Source organism: Lates calcarifer, linkage group LG4, assembly GCF_001640805.2.
Source record: "Lates calcarifer isolate ASB-BC8 linkage group LG4, TLL_Latcal_v3, whole genome shotgun sequence".
Lineage (NCBI taxonomy): Eukaryota > Metazoa > Chordata > Actinopteri > Centropomidae > Lates > Lates calcarifer.
In genome coordinates, this window is record NC_066836.1 from 10,941,393 (window position 1) to 10,958,132 (window position 16,740).

Genomic DNA, 16,740 nt, shown 5'->3' on the forward strand with positions numbered 1-16,740 from the left:
AGAATAAATTATTACTGTACAACTGTATTTTATTGTGTGTGAAATGAGATAACATGAAAGTATAACAAAATTAAGTGGCATAAATCAATCCTCTAGTCATCCCTTTAACTTTTTTTTTTAAGTTATTAATATATTTATTAAATTCTTACGGCAAAAGCTAAACCCCTTAAAACACACTAATTACCTAATAAGTAAACTAAGGTGTTCCCATAAATGGTCTATCAGCAAAACCAAATTGCCTTAACCATCATTTCACAAAGCCCTGAATTAACACATAAATTTCCTCCTTAAACTGAATAATAACTATTGAATCCAACCTTAAAACATAATCAGAACCAACTAACTCCTGATGTAGTGAAATAATATAGACATTTTGTTGGGGCCTTAACAGCTGTTACTCCCTAAGATCATCACTATCTTTCATCCCATGCAAGGTTGCAAGAGGCACATCTCAAGTATGGAAAAACATACAGTGTCTGAATTTCAGCCATTATCTAACTTCTTTGCTTGCACACAGTGGTCTTGCCACCTGGAGAATGGGAGGAAAACTCCCAGGCTGTCTGGACTCCTGCCCATAAATAGCTCTGCATGATAAAACAGCCCTTTTAGATCCATAAGAGATGGAACTGAAATTTGTTCTCCTCTTGTTTGTCACAACTGGTGAGTTTATGTTAAACACTTTGAATTTGCTGGTGGGAGTTACTACCTAGAATCAACAGGAAGCAATAACTGATAACTTGATTTGAGAGAAAGTCATATACATCTTGGGGATCATCTTACTCTGGTTCAGCTTGTTTTGTTTCTGTGTCTCACTGTGCTGAAGTGTCTGGGTGTGGTTTACCCAGTTACCAGCCCAACACCGGCCGTGTGGTGAATGGGGAAGAGGCTCGTCCATACAGCTGGCCATGGCAGGTGAGTCATTTTCAGCAACATAAATTTACCCATCTGATTCACATGCTGACACAGTAGGTCATTCAGTTTTCTGTTTACCTGTAGGTTTCGTTGGAGTCTTTCTTCCCGACTTGTGGAGGGACACTAATTGCTCCTGACTGGGTCTTGACTGCTGCACACTGCATCACGTGAGGAAAAGCTTACATCTCAAAGTTAAAACTAAAACAAATGGCACGCAAGGTCCCTGAATTAATCTGGGATTTAAATGAGAAATGCATGATACCAATGTAATTTCTAAAACTAATTTTTAAAGACAAGGGCTCTCTTTTTCAGATTCCACACATACAGGGTGGTCCTTGCTGAGCATGACATGAACAAGGAGGAGGGACCAGAACAGTCCATTATGGTGGACAAAATGTTCATCCATCCCAAATGGAACGACAACTGTGTGTCTTGTGGGTAAGGTTATTCAGGTTGACAGCAGATCTGTATTGGATTGTTAACACACAGTAAATATGTCCTTGAAAAAGGTGCTTACCCTGAGAGTTTCTGTTGATTGGCAGCTGAGCAAACAATTAGAAGAAACAAGTGCTCTACACAGTTGATATATAATTACTGACATGTTTAATTGTGTTTCATTGTGTTACACAGGAATGATATTGCCTTGCTTAAGCTACAGAAGAGTGCTGTTACCAATGATAAGGTTCAGCCAGCTTGCCTGCCACAGCATGGTGCTACTCTTGCCCACAATCACCCCTGTTATGTCACAGGCTGGGGTCGTCTCTATTGTAAGACCTGCTGCCAAGTCTGCTAACACCCAGCTTATGTTGGGCGTAGCGCAGCCTTGTGTAAATCAAGAATATTTAATTGCTCTGGGATCTGCAGAGATGCATCAAATATTACTCAAATTCTCAGCTGTTATTACAATGAGTGTGTCAATTTCTTTTCAGCTGGAGGTCCTCAGGCAACTACACTACAGCAGGCCCTACTTCCTGTGGTGGAGCACAGCGTCTGCAGTAAAAATGACTGGTGGGGCAGCTCAGCGAAGACAACGATGGTCTGCGCAGGAGGAGAGAGCAAGTCAGCATGCCATGTAAGGAACAACAACACAACAATATACTTCGTGTGACACAAACAATACAATTTTCTTCAATGGCTCAAATATCTACTATCATCCTCCAGGGTGACTCTGGCGGCCCTCTGAACTGTAAGGGCAGAGATGGTAGGTGGTATGTCGAAGGAGTGACTAGCTTTGTGGATGGACGTGGATGTAACACTCCTCGAAGGCCCACAGTCTTTACCCGCGTGGCCTCTTTCATCCCCTGGATCAGTGAGGTGAGGGGAAACCACATGAATGTCACTTTACAAGAAGACATTTATAGTAAATATACTGTAGGCTGTTTGTGAAGAGTAGTGACTTAATCTTGTGTCATTTCCTTGCAGACCATGGCTCAGAACTGAAGAAGCTTCCATAACTGAAGAAGTGACTGAATAATAAACTGTATAATGAAATTATTTGTTTTGTGTTTCATCAAAAGGGTGACTCAATACTGATAACAAAAAAAATCAATTTAAACAATGTATGAAATTTTTACAAAGACGGGACACAGTTCCATTATTGTTAATGTCAAAAGACTGTACTCATTCCGCAGGCTTGATTTTAGACTATACATTATGTGGCGTGAATTGTTACAAGAGACACTCATGAGTCTGTGGGCGTCCAGGTGAAGAAGTCGATGCCCCGCAGCTCCTCGGGTAAGTACTCCTGCTCTACAGGGGCACTGAAGGCTGGGTTGTATTTGTACCCTTTAGCATAGCCCAGTTGCTTCATTAGCTTTGTGGGGGCGTTGCGGAGGTGCAGAGGGACTGGAGGCAGGGGGCCTTTGTGGTTCCTCAAACAGGCCTTTACGTTAGCATAGGCCTTGTAGACGTCCACAGACTTTGGTGCTCGTGCCAGATACACCACACACTGAGCCAGGATCACCTGGAAAGCAGTAGGTGAACATAAGATACAACTACTGTGTTAATGATTCAGGTATGGCAGTAAGATATTCTGATCAAAGACTGATTGGTCAGGTCAGCCTACCTCACATTCAGGCATCCCGATGAAGTGACAGGCCTGGAAAGCAGACACAGCCTGAGGGAGAGCGGAGGGATCTGCCATACCTGAGAGAGACAAGAGAAGGACGGCATCCAGTTAATCTGCTATTAAAAAAAAAACTAAAACATTTTCCTTGGTCAAAATGTTATCTTACAGAGACATCTTACAGTGTCAGTGATGTAACTGAGAGCAAAGCCATATTACTGCCATATTTAGCCATACAGGCAACCAGTGTATTAAGACCACAGGATCGGAGTGGAGGCAATTTGGCAGCTGTATACTGAATAATTACAATAAATTATAAGAGATGAAACATCTGAGATAATGTGGTACAGTAAATTCACATACCGACATCCTCACTGGCAAAGCGGACCAGTCTGCGGGCCACATAGAGGGGATCCTCACCGCCCTCCAGCATGCGGCCCAGCCAGTACAAAGCAGCATTCTCATGGGAGCCTCTCAGAGACTTATGCAATGCTGAGATACAGTTGTAATGCTCTTCACCTTTGAGTAACACAGGTAAAATAAACACAAATACATCAACACGGGAAGCAAGAAAGCAAATGAAGATCAGACCATACGAAGCAATAATGAAGAGAAGAATCCTGTCTCGATTTAGGTCATTAGTCAAGCTGAGGGTCAGTTTCAACATGTCAGACAGGGAACAGTAAATCTCAATCTTTTGGGACAGCTGAGTGTTATGTAACAGGACAGCATGGAGGACTGCGGCAGTCTTATGAGGGGAGTTATCCGTAGATGCTCATAAATCAGGTGTCAGGTAGGGGGGTGTGAGAGACTGAGGTGTGCTAAAACTATTTAACATCTATTTACTTGATTAAATTAAGTGTTTAGCTATTTCAGTTAAGAAAATGCAAAGTTGTAGTACTTCGTAGTTTTATGAATGCACAGCTCATCAATCTTAAGAGGAGTCATAGTTTTATATATCATGTGCTAAAGGGCACTGAGGCCATACTACAATGTGTGTACTGTAATACCTCAGAGTGTCATTCCCACACACAAACAACAAACAACGTGACACTCCTAAGCAACCGTAAGTACAGCTATAAACACCCCTGGGGTGATATTCATTGTTGAGTTTTCTTTTCTCTCTTTTGTCATTTAATGCATTTCATGTGAAAGCCCCATGGCAAGAGAGTGACAACAGCTACTGGGATGTAATATGACAGAGCTCTTAAGCTTAAAATCTCAAGTTATTTAGAAGTTATCTAAAGTGAAGATGTTGATGACAGGTGTTATAATGAAGCTGCTGAGAGGATTTTTAAAGATGTGGATTTGTAGAATATGTTGCAATGTGTTAATGTTCCTGTGACAGGGCCTCATATTTTTAGCAATCATGAATAACTCAATATTCACAGAAAAGAACTGTATAGAAGTTACTGCAGTAGATGCTTTAATAGATTTAGGGTGCTCTGAAGTTGCACGACACCTTTCAGCTAAAACTACAGTAACATTGAAACAATTAGTACATTTTGGCTTACCAGCTCTATCATAGAGAATATGGGACCTCTGAAGACCCTCCTTGACATGCTCCTCCTTCACCAGTATCTCTTGAGGAGAACCGTCTTGCGCTAACAGGTTTTGCCGAGTCGAGCTCACCTGAGCTTGAACAGCCAGCTGCAGACTATTGAGTCCTGTTCTTGCATCACCATCACAAAGGTAGGCTATAGTGTCCAGAGCTTTTTGCTCAATGTAAATCTTTGGCCTAAGAAAAGAAAAAAAACATATATTGGTGTCAATATTTTTTAAATGTATTAATTTCCTTTCTAAAGAATCAATGCCTGAGGAATAAAATCTGAATCAACAATGATGACTGCAGCAGTTCAAACTCAGATCACTGTTAGTTACTGGGTGTGTTGATGAATATATGAAAACATATATTTCCACACAGTCTCGTAAATAACTGATGTAATTAAATTGAAAGCCAAGTGATTCTACTTGTTACTTATCAGTTTATTGTAAATGTAGTACTTTTGTGAATCATGGATCATGTAGAAATGATGGCTAAAAGGCAAATCATTTAAGTGTTTTGATCCTCTGAACTTAGACTACCCCTAATCAGGCTAGCTGTGTATTATTGGTTACTATGGTGATTTACCCTGAATGAAAGTGAGCTGACTTCTCTCTGGTTTAAGCTCCAAGTTAGCTGGCTAACCCTTTAATCTCAATAAGTGTTACAGGCTCAGATATCAGTGCATCCCAAACATTGCATCTGACACAGCTATTTGATTATCTCCATGAAGATCACCATCACATACCATCTGCAGGCAGCAGTTAACAGCTGTGTCACTGTCTGCGAATTCTTTTCTGTCAACGTATCAAACCAAACCAGAGTCTGTGAGATTGCTCCGGCTCCAACAACTACTGGTACACTCCTCCCAAGTATTATCTAACTGAACCCAATAAGCCAGGAACAGAAGACGACTCAACTAAAAGGGATTTTGAACTGTAGGGTGACACCCAGTCATGACACGTGTGACACCGAGGGCTCGGCCCCCAAACGAGCGCTTACTCATGTCCATCTGTCTGGTCTTGATCTTTGGGATTTGCCGGATCTTGCCCCAGGACCCTGATCCCGAGTGTGGCCACAGCCCTGTCCAGGATCAAGCCCATCGCCTCCACGGAGAGCTTCTCCAGTACCAGCACCCTGCACCTGCTCAGCAGGGCAGCGTTCACCTGGAAGGACGGATTCTCCGTAGTCGCTCCGATCAGCGTTACTGTCCCACACTCCACGTGAGGAAGGAAGGTGTCCTACAGATACGCACACACACGCGGAGTGAAGAAAAAGGCGAGAGCAAACATGGAATGAAAAGAGCCAAAAACAATCACCATCTCTGAAGTAACGATACCAAGGGTAAGTATTTGTTTGACTACTTTCATAGTGCTCGCTTCATTAGAGAATTTTCTAATTTTGCTGCTGCTATTGTAAGACAACGTCACTGACAACATTTGCATTACTGTGGTATGTACTTTCATGCTTTGAATGTTATCAGGTCATTACACGAGGATCCGGACTAGTCCTCCTCGGTAGCTACAGGGATTTACTGCCAGGCCGCACGTAACTTCTTAGACTTCTTATCTGTTGTGAAGATAACAGCCAACAGACTCTTATGGGAAAGTAAGAATTATTCAGACAGCTCAATAGTAATGAGTGACAGAATTAAATGCTACTGATGACTAAGAACACATATATTTAGTTTTTGGAAGAAAGAAGAATCTATTTCTTCTTTTACTGTGTCATATTATATATATGTTTTCCAAGAATCAAACAGAGCAATTGTTTGAGAGGGGGATCAACCGAGCACATTCTCACAATGGTGCTGTTAAGACAGGCAGTAGACAAGCTAGGCTGTAAGCTATTCATAACTTTATGTTTATTCCTGCAGAGGAACTTTAGCTGTGGTTTAGGAAGGGGGGGATAACATCATAAAACATGATCATCTCAACAGACTAAATGGAACCTTTTTTAATCTTTAATGTGTAAACAAATCTGACAATAAACAGACTAGTGCTACTTGATATGCTCAATACAGAAATGGAGGAAAAGTATAAACATTAGCTTGGCAACCGGTAGTGAAATACACAGATTATGTCATTGTGCCTCAAAGGTTACTTTTAAACATTTCGTAGCTGAAGCGGACATTACAAACTAATGTGCTGGCTCAGTACTGCACCTGTTGGGATTTGTTGAAGCGGTGAATTTCATCAATGAACAGGATGGTCTTCCTCTTGCACAATCGGAGCTCGTTCTGCGCCTGCTTGATCACCTCTCGGACTTCGTTGGTGGACGCACTGGTCGCGGACAGAGGGACAAAACGAGCCGTGCCGTTCTTCTTATTGGTGCTGGCAATTATGTGAGCTAGAGTGGTCTGAAAGACAAGAAACATATACAAAGTAATTTGATTAAAACACGTGCACTGCCTTCTGGAATCTAAATGGACCCAGAGGCAAAAAAACAATATAATTAAAAAATCTTAATAATTATTTGCACACATATGGCATCCTTAACCTCAAGTGTCTGAGCCATACATTTAATATTCCATGTCATGTAATGCTCTGCACTTTGAGAGCCTCATAAATCTTGTCTTCACCGTAAATCCTTTCAAACCAGCTCCAAAAATAACCACTCAATTGTGAAACTGGAACGTTGTTAGACAACTGACAGAGGGAGTTAAAGAGGTTAAGTGTTAGTAAAGCATGTTGACAAAGTCTAAGTATGGCAAGCAGCTGTACAACAATCCATGCAAGTAGCCTGGCATACCTAAGAAGTCATTAACATGCTGCATTCAGGTCTGACAATGAGAAGAGTTGCAAACACCAGCCTGGCAGCCATAGACTGAATAATTCACTTTCAACATACTGTAAAAGTTTCACGTCGCTAACCTCTCTCTTTATCGAGTGGCATAGACAGAAAAGCAATGAAAATGTACATTAAGTGAAAAGGCAGTATTTTAAGGTTTAGGTGAAGAATAAATCAAACAACAAGGGACAGTGAGTTATTACATCTGAAGAAACTGGGATATTGTTTATGAAGAGAAAATCATTTAATACATATATATATATATATATATATATAGTTTTCTGATGCCTGGAGCACAACTGAAATTACTACCCTCCACTGAATTGGGGTTTCAGCGTAAGTCTAAAAAGTGAATATCTAAACATTGTACTTCATCAACCAATTCATTTATGTTGTGTGCTCAAACTAAGCAATTTTCTAAGGAACATAAGTTTTGTTATATTTTCCAACAACCTGGTACAATTCCTTGTGTATATAAAACTTTTAAGGGTTAACTGAAATCTCTAATCCTACTGTGGGGCACAGTGATGGCCATTTTTACTGTCTTCTACCACTTTACAGACTAAACAATCAATCAATTAACTGAAAACAAACAAACAAATAACTAATTATAGATAAAGTAGTCAGATATTTTCTGGCATTTTAAAGACCAAACAAGTAGTTGATAGGTTGAAAACAATTATCAACACATTCAATCAATAAGGAGAATAATCTTAATACATCTTAATTTAAAGCCTCAGATATAGCTATTTGGGGTAAGCATGTGTATGCAGTGCTGTGTTATCAAAGCAATAAACTTTGGTGAAAACAAGCTCTGCGTATGAGACACTGGGGAAATAAATGAAAATCTAATCTCGTCAACAAAGGGACAGTGCATCATGTTGGGTGCTTTTATCTCAGCTGTCACCACCACCACACCTTTCCGCATCCCGGTGGTCCCCAGAGGATCAGAGACGGTATCTCCTGCGAGTCCAGAAGTGATCGGAGGAGCGTTTGCTGGCCCACAACTTTACTTTGACCAAAGTATTCCTCCAGCGTGTTTGGTCGCAGCATGTCCGCCAATGGTTTGACCATCGTCAGCAGTGTCCGCGGTGATAAACCAGGTGTTGTGTTCAGCATCTGTCCGTTGGACACAAATGTTTGGCTCCTCTGGTTCTCTGACCCTGCTGGCCCTTGTTCAGCCTCATATACTACACTACGTTTACCCCCCTTGTTGCCAGCAGTGGTGGCATTTTGTTTACTGATAAACAAACCATTCCGTTCACTTTGAGCTGAAACTTTACTCTTGTTGGTTTGAAACAGAGGAAACGTCGCCCCTGCTCCTGCCCCAGGTTTGTTGACACCACCGGGGCTGGGCGGTACAGCCTCCGCAGTAATACGCGGTTTCTTTAAAGGAGGTCCGCTCTCCTCTGTCGTTGTGGACAGGCTGGTATCGGTGACGCCTTTCAGCAGACATACGTCGAGGTGTCCGTTAATTGTGGCCGACTTAAAGTCTTTAAAACAAACGGGACATTGCACCGAGTCCGGCGCTGCAGATGTCATCTCGTTCGCCATGTTTCTTCCCCGCGAAACGTTTGACCTTTAATCACGTGACCAAACACTATTCGGAGATTAACCGTTTGACACGTGTTTTTGCCTAAACATTGTGCCCAGTTGCGACTTTCTCTTTTCAGCAGATAAAATGAAGTTTAGTTGAGGATTATGTCAGTTTAACTTTTTTTTGTTTATTTATTTATTTTAAACTTAGTGGACCTCCTTTGATTTCCTTCCTGTGTGCATTTACGTGCTGATGGGACGGTCGGACATGAGGAATTTTCCGGTCCGCTGTATGTTTGCGGCACAAAACGCTAACTACGTTAATAATAGGGGTTTTAAAATTGAATTTGGGGTGTATCTTAGTCAAGGCATTAGGACGGTTAGTACAGCTAACGTTGTCACTCAAATATGTCTATAACCGTTTTATCAAAACTTCAGTGTGGGCAAAAGAATATTAGTTTTTTTCCCCGTAGGAACTATGGTACCTGAACGCAGCAAGTGTCTAAGCACAGTAACTGTCATTGACTTATATTTATTTAATCAAAAAGAAAAATAGATTCAGGAATTGACAAGGCACAGCACAAATTAACAGATTAATCAAACAAATAAAGAATTAATACAGTTGATTAATTCATATGTGATTAGCAAGGATGGATTATCACCCTGGCAAAGCGGGCGACATGTCCCAATGCCCCAGAAGTGCACAGTGCCCAAAAGCTCCAGGATTAATGTGTGTCAGCTGGTTTGTTCAGTCAAATTATTATGTAGCATTACACTAGCTCTGCCATACTACAAAGGCTACACTTATACAATATTATGGTACCATTAGTGATTTATAATTTAAAGTGAGGGGGAAAAAAATAGATGAAGTGTAATTAAAAAACAAAAGTCTGAAATGATTGAATGTGGCTATTTTCTTACAAACTTAACTGGTGCTTTACTGCAGCTGCTCTGAGTCTTTCTTTCCTCCTCTGCTCAGATAAAAGATCCAGCCAAGAGAAACACATCAGAGAGGTCAACCAGGCCGGGAAGACGGAGAGAGAGCTCAGAAGGAAAGGGCTGGCGGCCAAGTGTCCCCCTCAGGGAGAATGGCCAAGTTGAAGTCAGTTCATCAGTGCACCAGCAGCCGAAACATGACCAAGCTGGCCTTATTCCCCTACTTAGAGAAGGTGAAAACCATGCGCTGCTTCTGGGAAATGAAGTTTGAACCACAGGTATCCATGCAGTTCACAAATTCCTTAGAAAAGATACTTAGCCCATGTGAAGGAGTATTAATATGCTTTTTGAATCAGCCTTTTGAGTCTGCAGAAGCACCAGCAGAGGGTGCTAATGCTTGTTTAAATAATAGAAATGCTGTAATAATATGATGGTCCATTAAGTAATTTGCTAAATTATGAACAAAGACAATGCTACATGTGATCTCCTTATAGGAAAGATTAAAAAAAAAAGGTACATTGGTTTGGTTTGTAATGATTATTCAATATGGTCTTACCCAGACTGTCAACAAACATGATATTTATCAGGGTATAAAATGGCAAAATATGACACCATGTTTAGTGCCCACTCAGCGCACTGCAGAAGAACCAAAATAGCTTTGGATATGTCAGTTTTATCAATTGCCAAATTATGTAATGACCAAGAAGTGCCAAAAATAGCGTAAAACATGCAGTCTGTGATTCAATTAATCACATGATGTAGCTGAAACTTAAGTAGTCTACTGTAAAGCAAACTGAGACATTGTAAGTAATCAAAGTCCAGTTTTGCTTTTTTCTCCCCCTCATGGCAGCCAACAGATTCATTTGAGCAGCGAGAGCACAGCTCCCATCCAAAAGTGAGCTCATTATTGTATTTGGCAAAGCTGGTGGTGAAGCCAGAGGAGGGTGGGGAGGTTTCCAGACATATTGCACATAGCTGTGACTGGCCACTGTTGGCCACATGATGGATTCTTGGCCTTGTGGCCGTATGGGTTTCACACCCAAAGTGTATGATTGTTGCACAACTTACTGCAGACTATGTGGCTGAGTTTAAAAATCCTCAGGGATACGGCCCTCATCTAATACTTTATACTTTATATTACCTTCTATGTTCATTTGGTTTGGCATTTAATAATACTTCTGCTGTATTTACTCTGGATGCTATAATCTAGGTTTGCAAACAATACAATATAAAATTGCCCCAGCTGGGACCACTGAGTGTAAGCCCCCACGTGATAGTTGGTGTGACATTTGCAGCAGTAATCCAATAGCATAGGCTATTTATTTGCACCACATCCAAGTGTCTGTGTTGACAGGGGGATGGGAACCCCTATCACAATTCTCTCAGTTTTCAATGTCAGTGCTGTGTTGAAGATTAATGTTGTTTTTGGTAGACTGTGGTTCACATAGTTTATTTACAGAGAGGAATGTGGGAGAAAAGAACACAGAACAATTCTTGCTCTCTAGTGAAGATGGGAGATTAGACGGTGTGAGAGTGACCATGTCTCACACCATCTGCTGGCACCTGTCACTCTTTTGTCATAAGGACAAACTGCACCGTCCTTTGGCTCTGAGTGCTGATGGGAGTGGGGGTGTTGTCTGAATTAACAGAGGCTGCAGAGGATAGAGTAGTATTAATGTTTGGGCGGTCCGTACCCTGAGAAGGACCTGTCATCTCCTCTAACCCTCCACTTGAGACTCTTCTTGCTAAGCTTCAAGAGGTCCTTTGTAGTTAAAGATAGGAAAAGCGAGACTATAGAAGAAGGGATGGGGGGTAAAGTGAAAGCCATGGAGAAATTTGTCACAGGCCGGGACATCTGGCTGGTCAACAGCATGTGTTTGGTCGCCTCCTACCTCTGGCACAAGCTGTGTGATTTACTCTGCTACAGGAGGAGGCACAGAGCATCTACTCCACCTGCCATTCAGGTACATACGAGGATGTTTGACTTGCTGAATAATACTCAAACATTGGCAGAGGAACACTGACACATTTCTGTTTTCTAAAAGTTATATAACAATACCTTTAACCTTGTAGCTATGGTAGTTGTTGATGTGTCAACTTCACATTTTCACCTCTGTATTTTATGGTTTATAGACCATCAATTCCCAAAACTATCTTTCATATTATCAGCATTGTTGTCATTGGAGTGTGTATATGTTTTAGTGTTTCAATTAACTGCCAGATGGATCAAAGACAATTGTTGGGACAATAAAGTTGTATTATATTCTATTGTATTTTAGTCCATTTAGTCCATCCACTTATTGTTATTATTACTGGGAAACCGTCTTTGGGTCATGTCACCATTTTATATATAATTATTTTAATTACGTCTTCATCATCATTGCGTATGAACACTGCAGAAAATCATAGAGTCAGAGTTCAGTTTGCTTCTTCTTTGAAAATACTTGTGTGATTGGTGGCCACATGCCATAATTAGTTACCAGTACTACAGATCTTGTCAACAGTTTTGAACTCTTTATTCAGAGAGGATGGCAACAGCTTCAATCCCTTACTTAATAGTCTTACTTTCACTGTAGGAATATCCTATGAGACTGGAGATACAGGGCTATAGCCTTGGTTTGTAGGTCTTTTGCTACTTCTTTTTGGTGGAATATAATTTTCCATGTATTCGTAGCTAAATTTATGTGCTGCGATGCATCTAGAGTAGCTGAATTATCAAGCTGCAGTACAGGTAAGCAGTGACTGATGTGTCATGTTTAATAGAACAGAAAAATGTATTTTAAAGACAGCACATGACAGAGGAATGATTTCTTGAAACATGTACTGTATCTCAACAGTGATTTATCAGATAGAAGTGTCCTCACTTACAATTTATATATTTGGTTTATTATTATTGTATTTTTAGGTACTGTGGAAAATGCTATGATGCCTCAAATACATGATTTATTACAGATGCACAACAATTGTTTGAATACTGTGGGCAATATCCAACTCACAGGTCCTTTTAAACACAACACACGAATTGCCAGTGGGGAGCAGAGGCATGGTGCTGTTGTGATGTATTGTTGCATCAGGTTTCATGGAGAGTAGGCTCTCTGTCATTTATTATTACAGGGATAACACTGTCAACTAATGGAAATGGGTTTCCTCTTTAATCATAGTGCTATAATCAGTTTACCTTCTGCACTTAAATTAGATTTAACAAATACAATGTGTTCATCTTGTATTATACATAATATATACATAATTTGGGATGACTGATTTGGTTACTCTGTGCATCATTCTTATTTCTTGTCTGCTTAGGGTATCCTGTTATATATTTCTATTTTGTCAAGCATAAGAATTTAGCTGCATATGAAACCATGTTCGTGTTGCCTGCCAAGTACCTTTTAAATGTTTACTTTTACACCACTTTTCCCATGATATCCCCTGGCTCAATGTCACATCTAATTTAATTAGTTAGCTCAACATATGGGGATTATCCGTTCAGCAGAAATGTGATTCTCGGTGTGTAAGTGAAAAGCGAGACTGGTAGTTATGATACATGTCTGTTTTGCTACATTATGTAAAAGCTGCAGGGAGGATAAAACATGAGATAAGGGGTCGGTGGTGTTTATGAGCGCAGAGTTTAGAGAATCTGCTGTGAGCGTACAGTGAGCTCTAGTGGTTGAGCACAGCAGGCACACTGAAACCTTAAAGTCCTGCTTTTGCTGCCATCTAGTGAATAGAATTTTTTCAAGGCTGCTGGGATGCAGCATCGCTTTAATGAAGGCTTCACTGTCACTGTGCATATGGTTGGAAAAGCAAGAGACCTAAACTTCTTACTTACAGATAAGCGCAAAAACCTTTTTGCCTCAATTTGTCCAATATTTTGTTTTTCATTACCCTTTAAAACAGCTAACCCATGAAATGCAGTCATGGGTTAGTTGTTCCTTTCAAACCGTAAGATATGACCCAATGTCATTTTTTGTTTTAAATTGTAAAGTGCATATTTACACAGAGAGTATCCTGCCTCTGTATAAATATATACACTGCACATACATTATAAATACACACATTCTGTAGTTATCTTTAATGCTGTGATAGCATGCCGCAGAGACAGGCTGAAGCTCTCTCACCATCTCTTGTTTCCATTCCTCTCTTGGCATTTAGGAGATCCACACTGACATTTACTGTTGGATATCCGCAAGTATGCGACTAGGCTTTCTTTGCATTCTGTCACCAACCTTTAATACACTTTATGACATCCTCAATGTAAAGCCCTTCTTGCATTCCCATATTGACAATAATAGTCTGGGAATAGCTTCCTCAAGTGGAGGCACTGAACTGAAGTATTACTCACGTACAGGTGAGATTATTTGTACTGAATGGAAATAAAAGTACTACAGAGGCTCTTTTCAAAACTTTTCTATACTTAGTCTTTCAGAAATTCGATTTAGTCAATTAGATGGGTGATGGAAAAATAATCATTTTTTCTGTCATTTTTCAAGCAAAAATATTGTAAATGCAATGACTCCAGGCAGCTGCTCAAATGTGAATATTTGTTTGTTTTCTTTATCTTCAATGGTAGTGAACTGAGTGTACTTCTCTTGGGGCTTAGTACTTCAGCAAAATAATCATCTGCTGCTCACTTGCAAACAGTCTAATCCTGCTCTTCCTCTGGTCAGAAGTGGAAGTGGATTATACTGGAGAACTCAAGTGAGAAGTTTTTGTCGATGTTTTCATACTCCACAAGTGAAACAGACCCCATTCCTTTATACAGGTGAACAATACCACCTGCTGTTCAAAATAGAAACCTAGCAGTGGTAGAAAATTGATTCATTTCAGTCATTTACTTGAGCGACTGGCAGTAGCAATACATAATTAAAAAAAATCTATTCCATTACAAGTAAAAGTGATGCATACATAATTTTTGTGAGTAGCCTCAACAAAATATATTTAAAACATTGAAGGTAAGGCCCTTATTTTGCAGATTGGTACCTGTCAAAGTGGTATATTATTATATATATTATTTATTATAGTATTTAATTGTCATAATTGATATTCTGATGTCACAGTTGACACATATTATCAGGCAGGTTAATCTACAACAGTGCATTGCATTTTATAATATAATCATGATTTGTATGTTGAATGAAGTAATTGCAACTGTAATTCACTGATTTGAGTAAATGTACTTACTTTCCATTACTGCTATAGTCAGCCAATAGCTGGACCAGGCACATACAGTTTCACATCATTTAGTTCCTCTGAGCATGTCCAGCTCCAAAAGGCATTTGTGCATATCATGTGAAATCTTTTAACATTTGGATACTTCAACATGCATGCGATAACATACACATTCATCACATTTCACAAGACAGACAGGCATGTGTTTGAATGAGTGTGTGTGTGTATGCTCCTTCAGTGTACTGAATCAGTATAATGTAGCTGTGTATAACTGTGTATAAACAAAACCAAAAGCTCTTGTCAAAGTGCAGCAGCAAAATGTGTTTACATGCCAAGAGAAAACCGGAGACGACAGGGAAAGAACAGCAGAGACGTCTTAGACATTAGCACAAGGAGTAAAGTTTCATGGCTGCCACACACATTTAAAGCCACAAGTTTCCGAGAGAAAGTATAGCCAGAGCTGGCAGGCTGCGCGATGTGTGGAGTTGAGACTGGAGAGGTGACTGGACAGTAGCCACAGCACACAGACGCGCTTCCCAGGACATTGTGTTCTCTCTAAGGGAGGTGGTGCTCCATTTTTAACACTTCACCTTCTCCTAAATGCCAAACAAATAATAATACAGAAGGTCATGTAGGTCACACTAATCAACCATATACCACTCCACATGTATGGATTGTTCTTAAAAATGAGATACAGTCCAAAATGAAAAAATGCTTATGCATCTAAGTGTACCTTTTCTCTTTCTGCTCTGTCAGTTTATACATCAACATGTACTCTATTTAGTTTCTAAAAAGGCTTGCCCCTAAGGCCCTCATTTATTTTGCCATAACAATGTCTTGATCTCAAATGATCTCATAATTGTACATGTTATAATCAGGTCATTTATTAACCCAGAATAAACATTACTATATTAAATCTACAATGATAAATTAATTAATCAGTCAGTCGACATGTTTTAATGACCAGTTAATTGTTTTGAAGTAGATTTTCAGGCAAAAAAAAAAAAAAAAAAAAAAAAAAAGCCAAACTCTGGTTCCAGCGTCTTCATTCTTCATCTTCATTTTTTCATCAGTCTAGACAGAATATGTTTGGGTTTAATAGTTAGGTCAAACAAAAATATGATGGTGGGAGGCACCATCCTCTGGAAAACTGAGCATTTTTCCCCACAATTTATTTATTATTTATAATATAATATTATAATATAATATTTATTTATATAATTTATTTATTTATTTTTTACAGCAAGCAAACAATTGATCAAGAAACCAATCTGCACAATGATCATTAGTCATCGCCCCAAATGTATAATAATAATAATAATAATAATAATGAAGATAAAGATTTTGATTTTGCAGTCAGTGGGTGTGCATAGGACATCAGGAGGCCTTAAAACATTGAAGTTTTACTGCAAAGCCTTCTGTTGTATATCAGTTTACCTTTAAATGTTTTCCACTCTCTTAAGTTCAAAATATAAGGTCAACAAGGACACACACCACATGCACAACACACATAATTACTCATCACACTTTACACAGGCTTTTTGAGCATTCATGCAGTTGACAATGTCTCCAAACACCCTGATAATTTTGCTGTCACATTAACTAAACAACATTTTAATCATGCTCCAGTAGACGGGGCAGTGATTTCTCAGCTGCCGCCGTGTGTTTGGGGGCTGTGTGTACACATGCTTGGGCTTGGCAGAGAAGGTGAGAGAGGACTCAGGTCATGATGCTGTTACTTTCCTCGGCATTAGTTTCACTGTAAAGTGTGAGTGATATAAACTTGATA

At 39.8% G+C, this 16,740-nt stretch overlaps 2 protein-coding genes across 3 annotated transcripts; one reads left to right on the plus strand and one right to left on the minus strand.

Annotated features, from left to right (window-relative positions):
* Positions 1-529: 529 nt before the first annotated feature.
* Positions 530-2,403, plus strand: LOC108883404 (chymotrypsin-like elastase family member 3B). 2 transcript variants are annotated; one of them, XM_051069988.1, is made up of 8 exons: positions 530-660; positions 824-912; positions 997-1,079; positions 1,225-1,350; positions 1,543-1,679; positions 1,842-1,984; positions 2,074-2,226; positions 2,335-2,403. In XM_051069988.1, the coding sequence occupies exons 1-8, from the start codon at positions 621-623 to the stop codon at positions 2,350-2,352; spliced, it is 789 nt and encodes a 262-aa protein (XP_050925945.1). In that variant the 5' UTR covers positions 530-620; the 3' UTR covers positions 2,353-2,403. The 2 variants fall into 2 exon arrangements, with proteins under 2 accessions (XP_050925945.1, XP_018532008.2); XM_018676492.2 differs by having other exon boundaries at positions 2,074-2,403.
* On the minus strand, positions 2,328-8,903 carry wrnip1 (WRN helicase interacting protein 1). Its single transcript, XM_018676479.2, has 7 exons — positions 8,229-8,903; positions 6,685-6,879; positions 5,523-5,761; positions 4,492-4,715; positions 3,341-3,496; positions 2,978-3,057; positions 2,328-2,875 (listed from the first exon to the last, which is right to left on the minus strand). Exons 1-7 carry the CDS (start codon positions 8,862-8,864, stop codon positions 2,594-2,596), a joined length of 1,812 nt encoding a protein of 603 aa, XP_018531995.1. The 5' UTR covers positions 8,865-8,903; the 3' UTR covers positions 2,328-2,593.
* Between the last annotated feature and the right edge of the window lie 7,837 nt (positions 8,904-16,740).

Coding starts and splice junctions, on each gene's coding strand:
- LOC108883404 (XM_018676492.2), top strand. CDS start 621: ATGGAACTGAAATTTGTTCTCCTCTTGTTTGTCACAACTG. Junction 913..996: donor CATACAGCTGGCCATGGCAG/GTGAGTCATTTT, acceptor GTTTACCTGTAG/GTTTCGTTGGAGTCTTTCTT. Junction 1,680..1,841: donor AGGCTGGGGTCGTCTCTATT/GTAAGACCTGCT, acceptor ATTTCTTTTCAG/CTGGAGGTCCTCAGGCAACT.
- wrnip1 (XM_018676479.2), bottom strand. CDS start 8,864: ATGGCGAACGAGATGACATCTGCAGCGCCGGACTCGGTGCAATGTCCC. Junction 6,880..8,228: donor GACCACCGGGATGCGGAAAG/GTGTGGTGGTGG, acceptor CTTGTCTTTCAG/ACCACTCTAGCTCACATAAT. Junction 3,058..3,340: donor CTTTGCCAGTGAGGATGTCG/GTATGTGAATTT, acceptor TGTCTCTCTCAG/GTATGGCAGATCCCTCCGCT.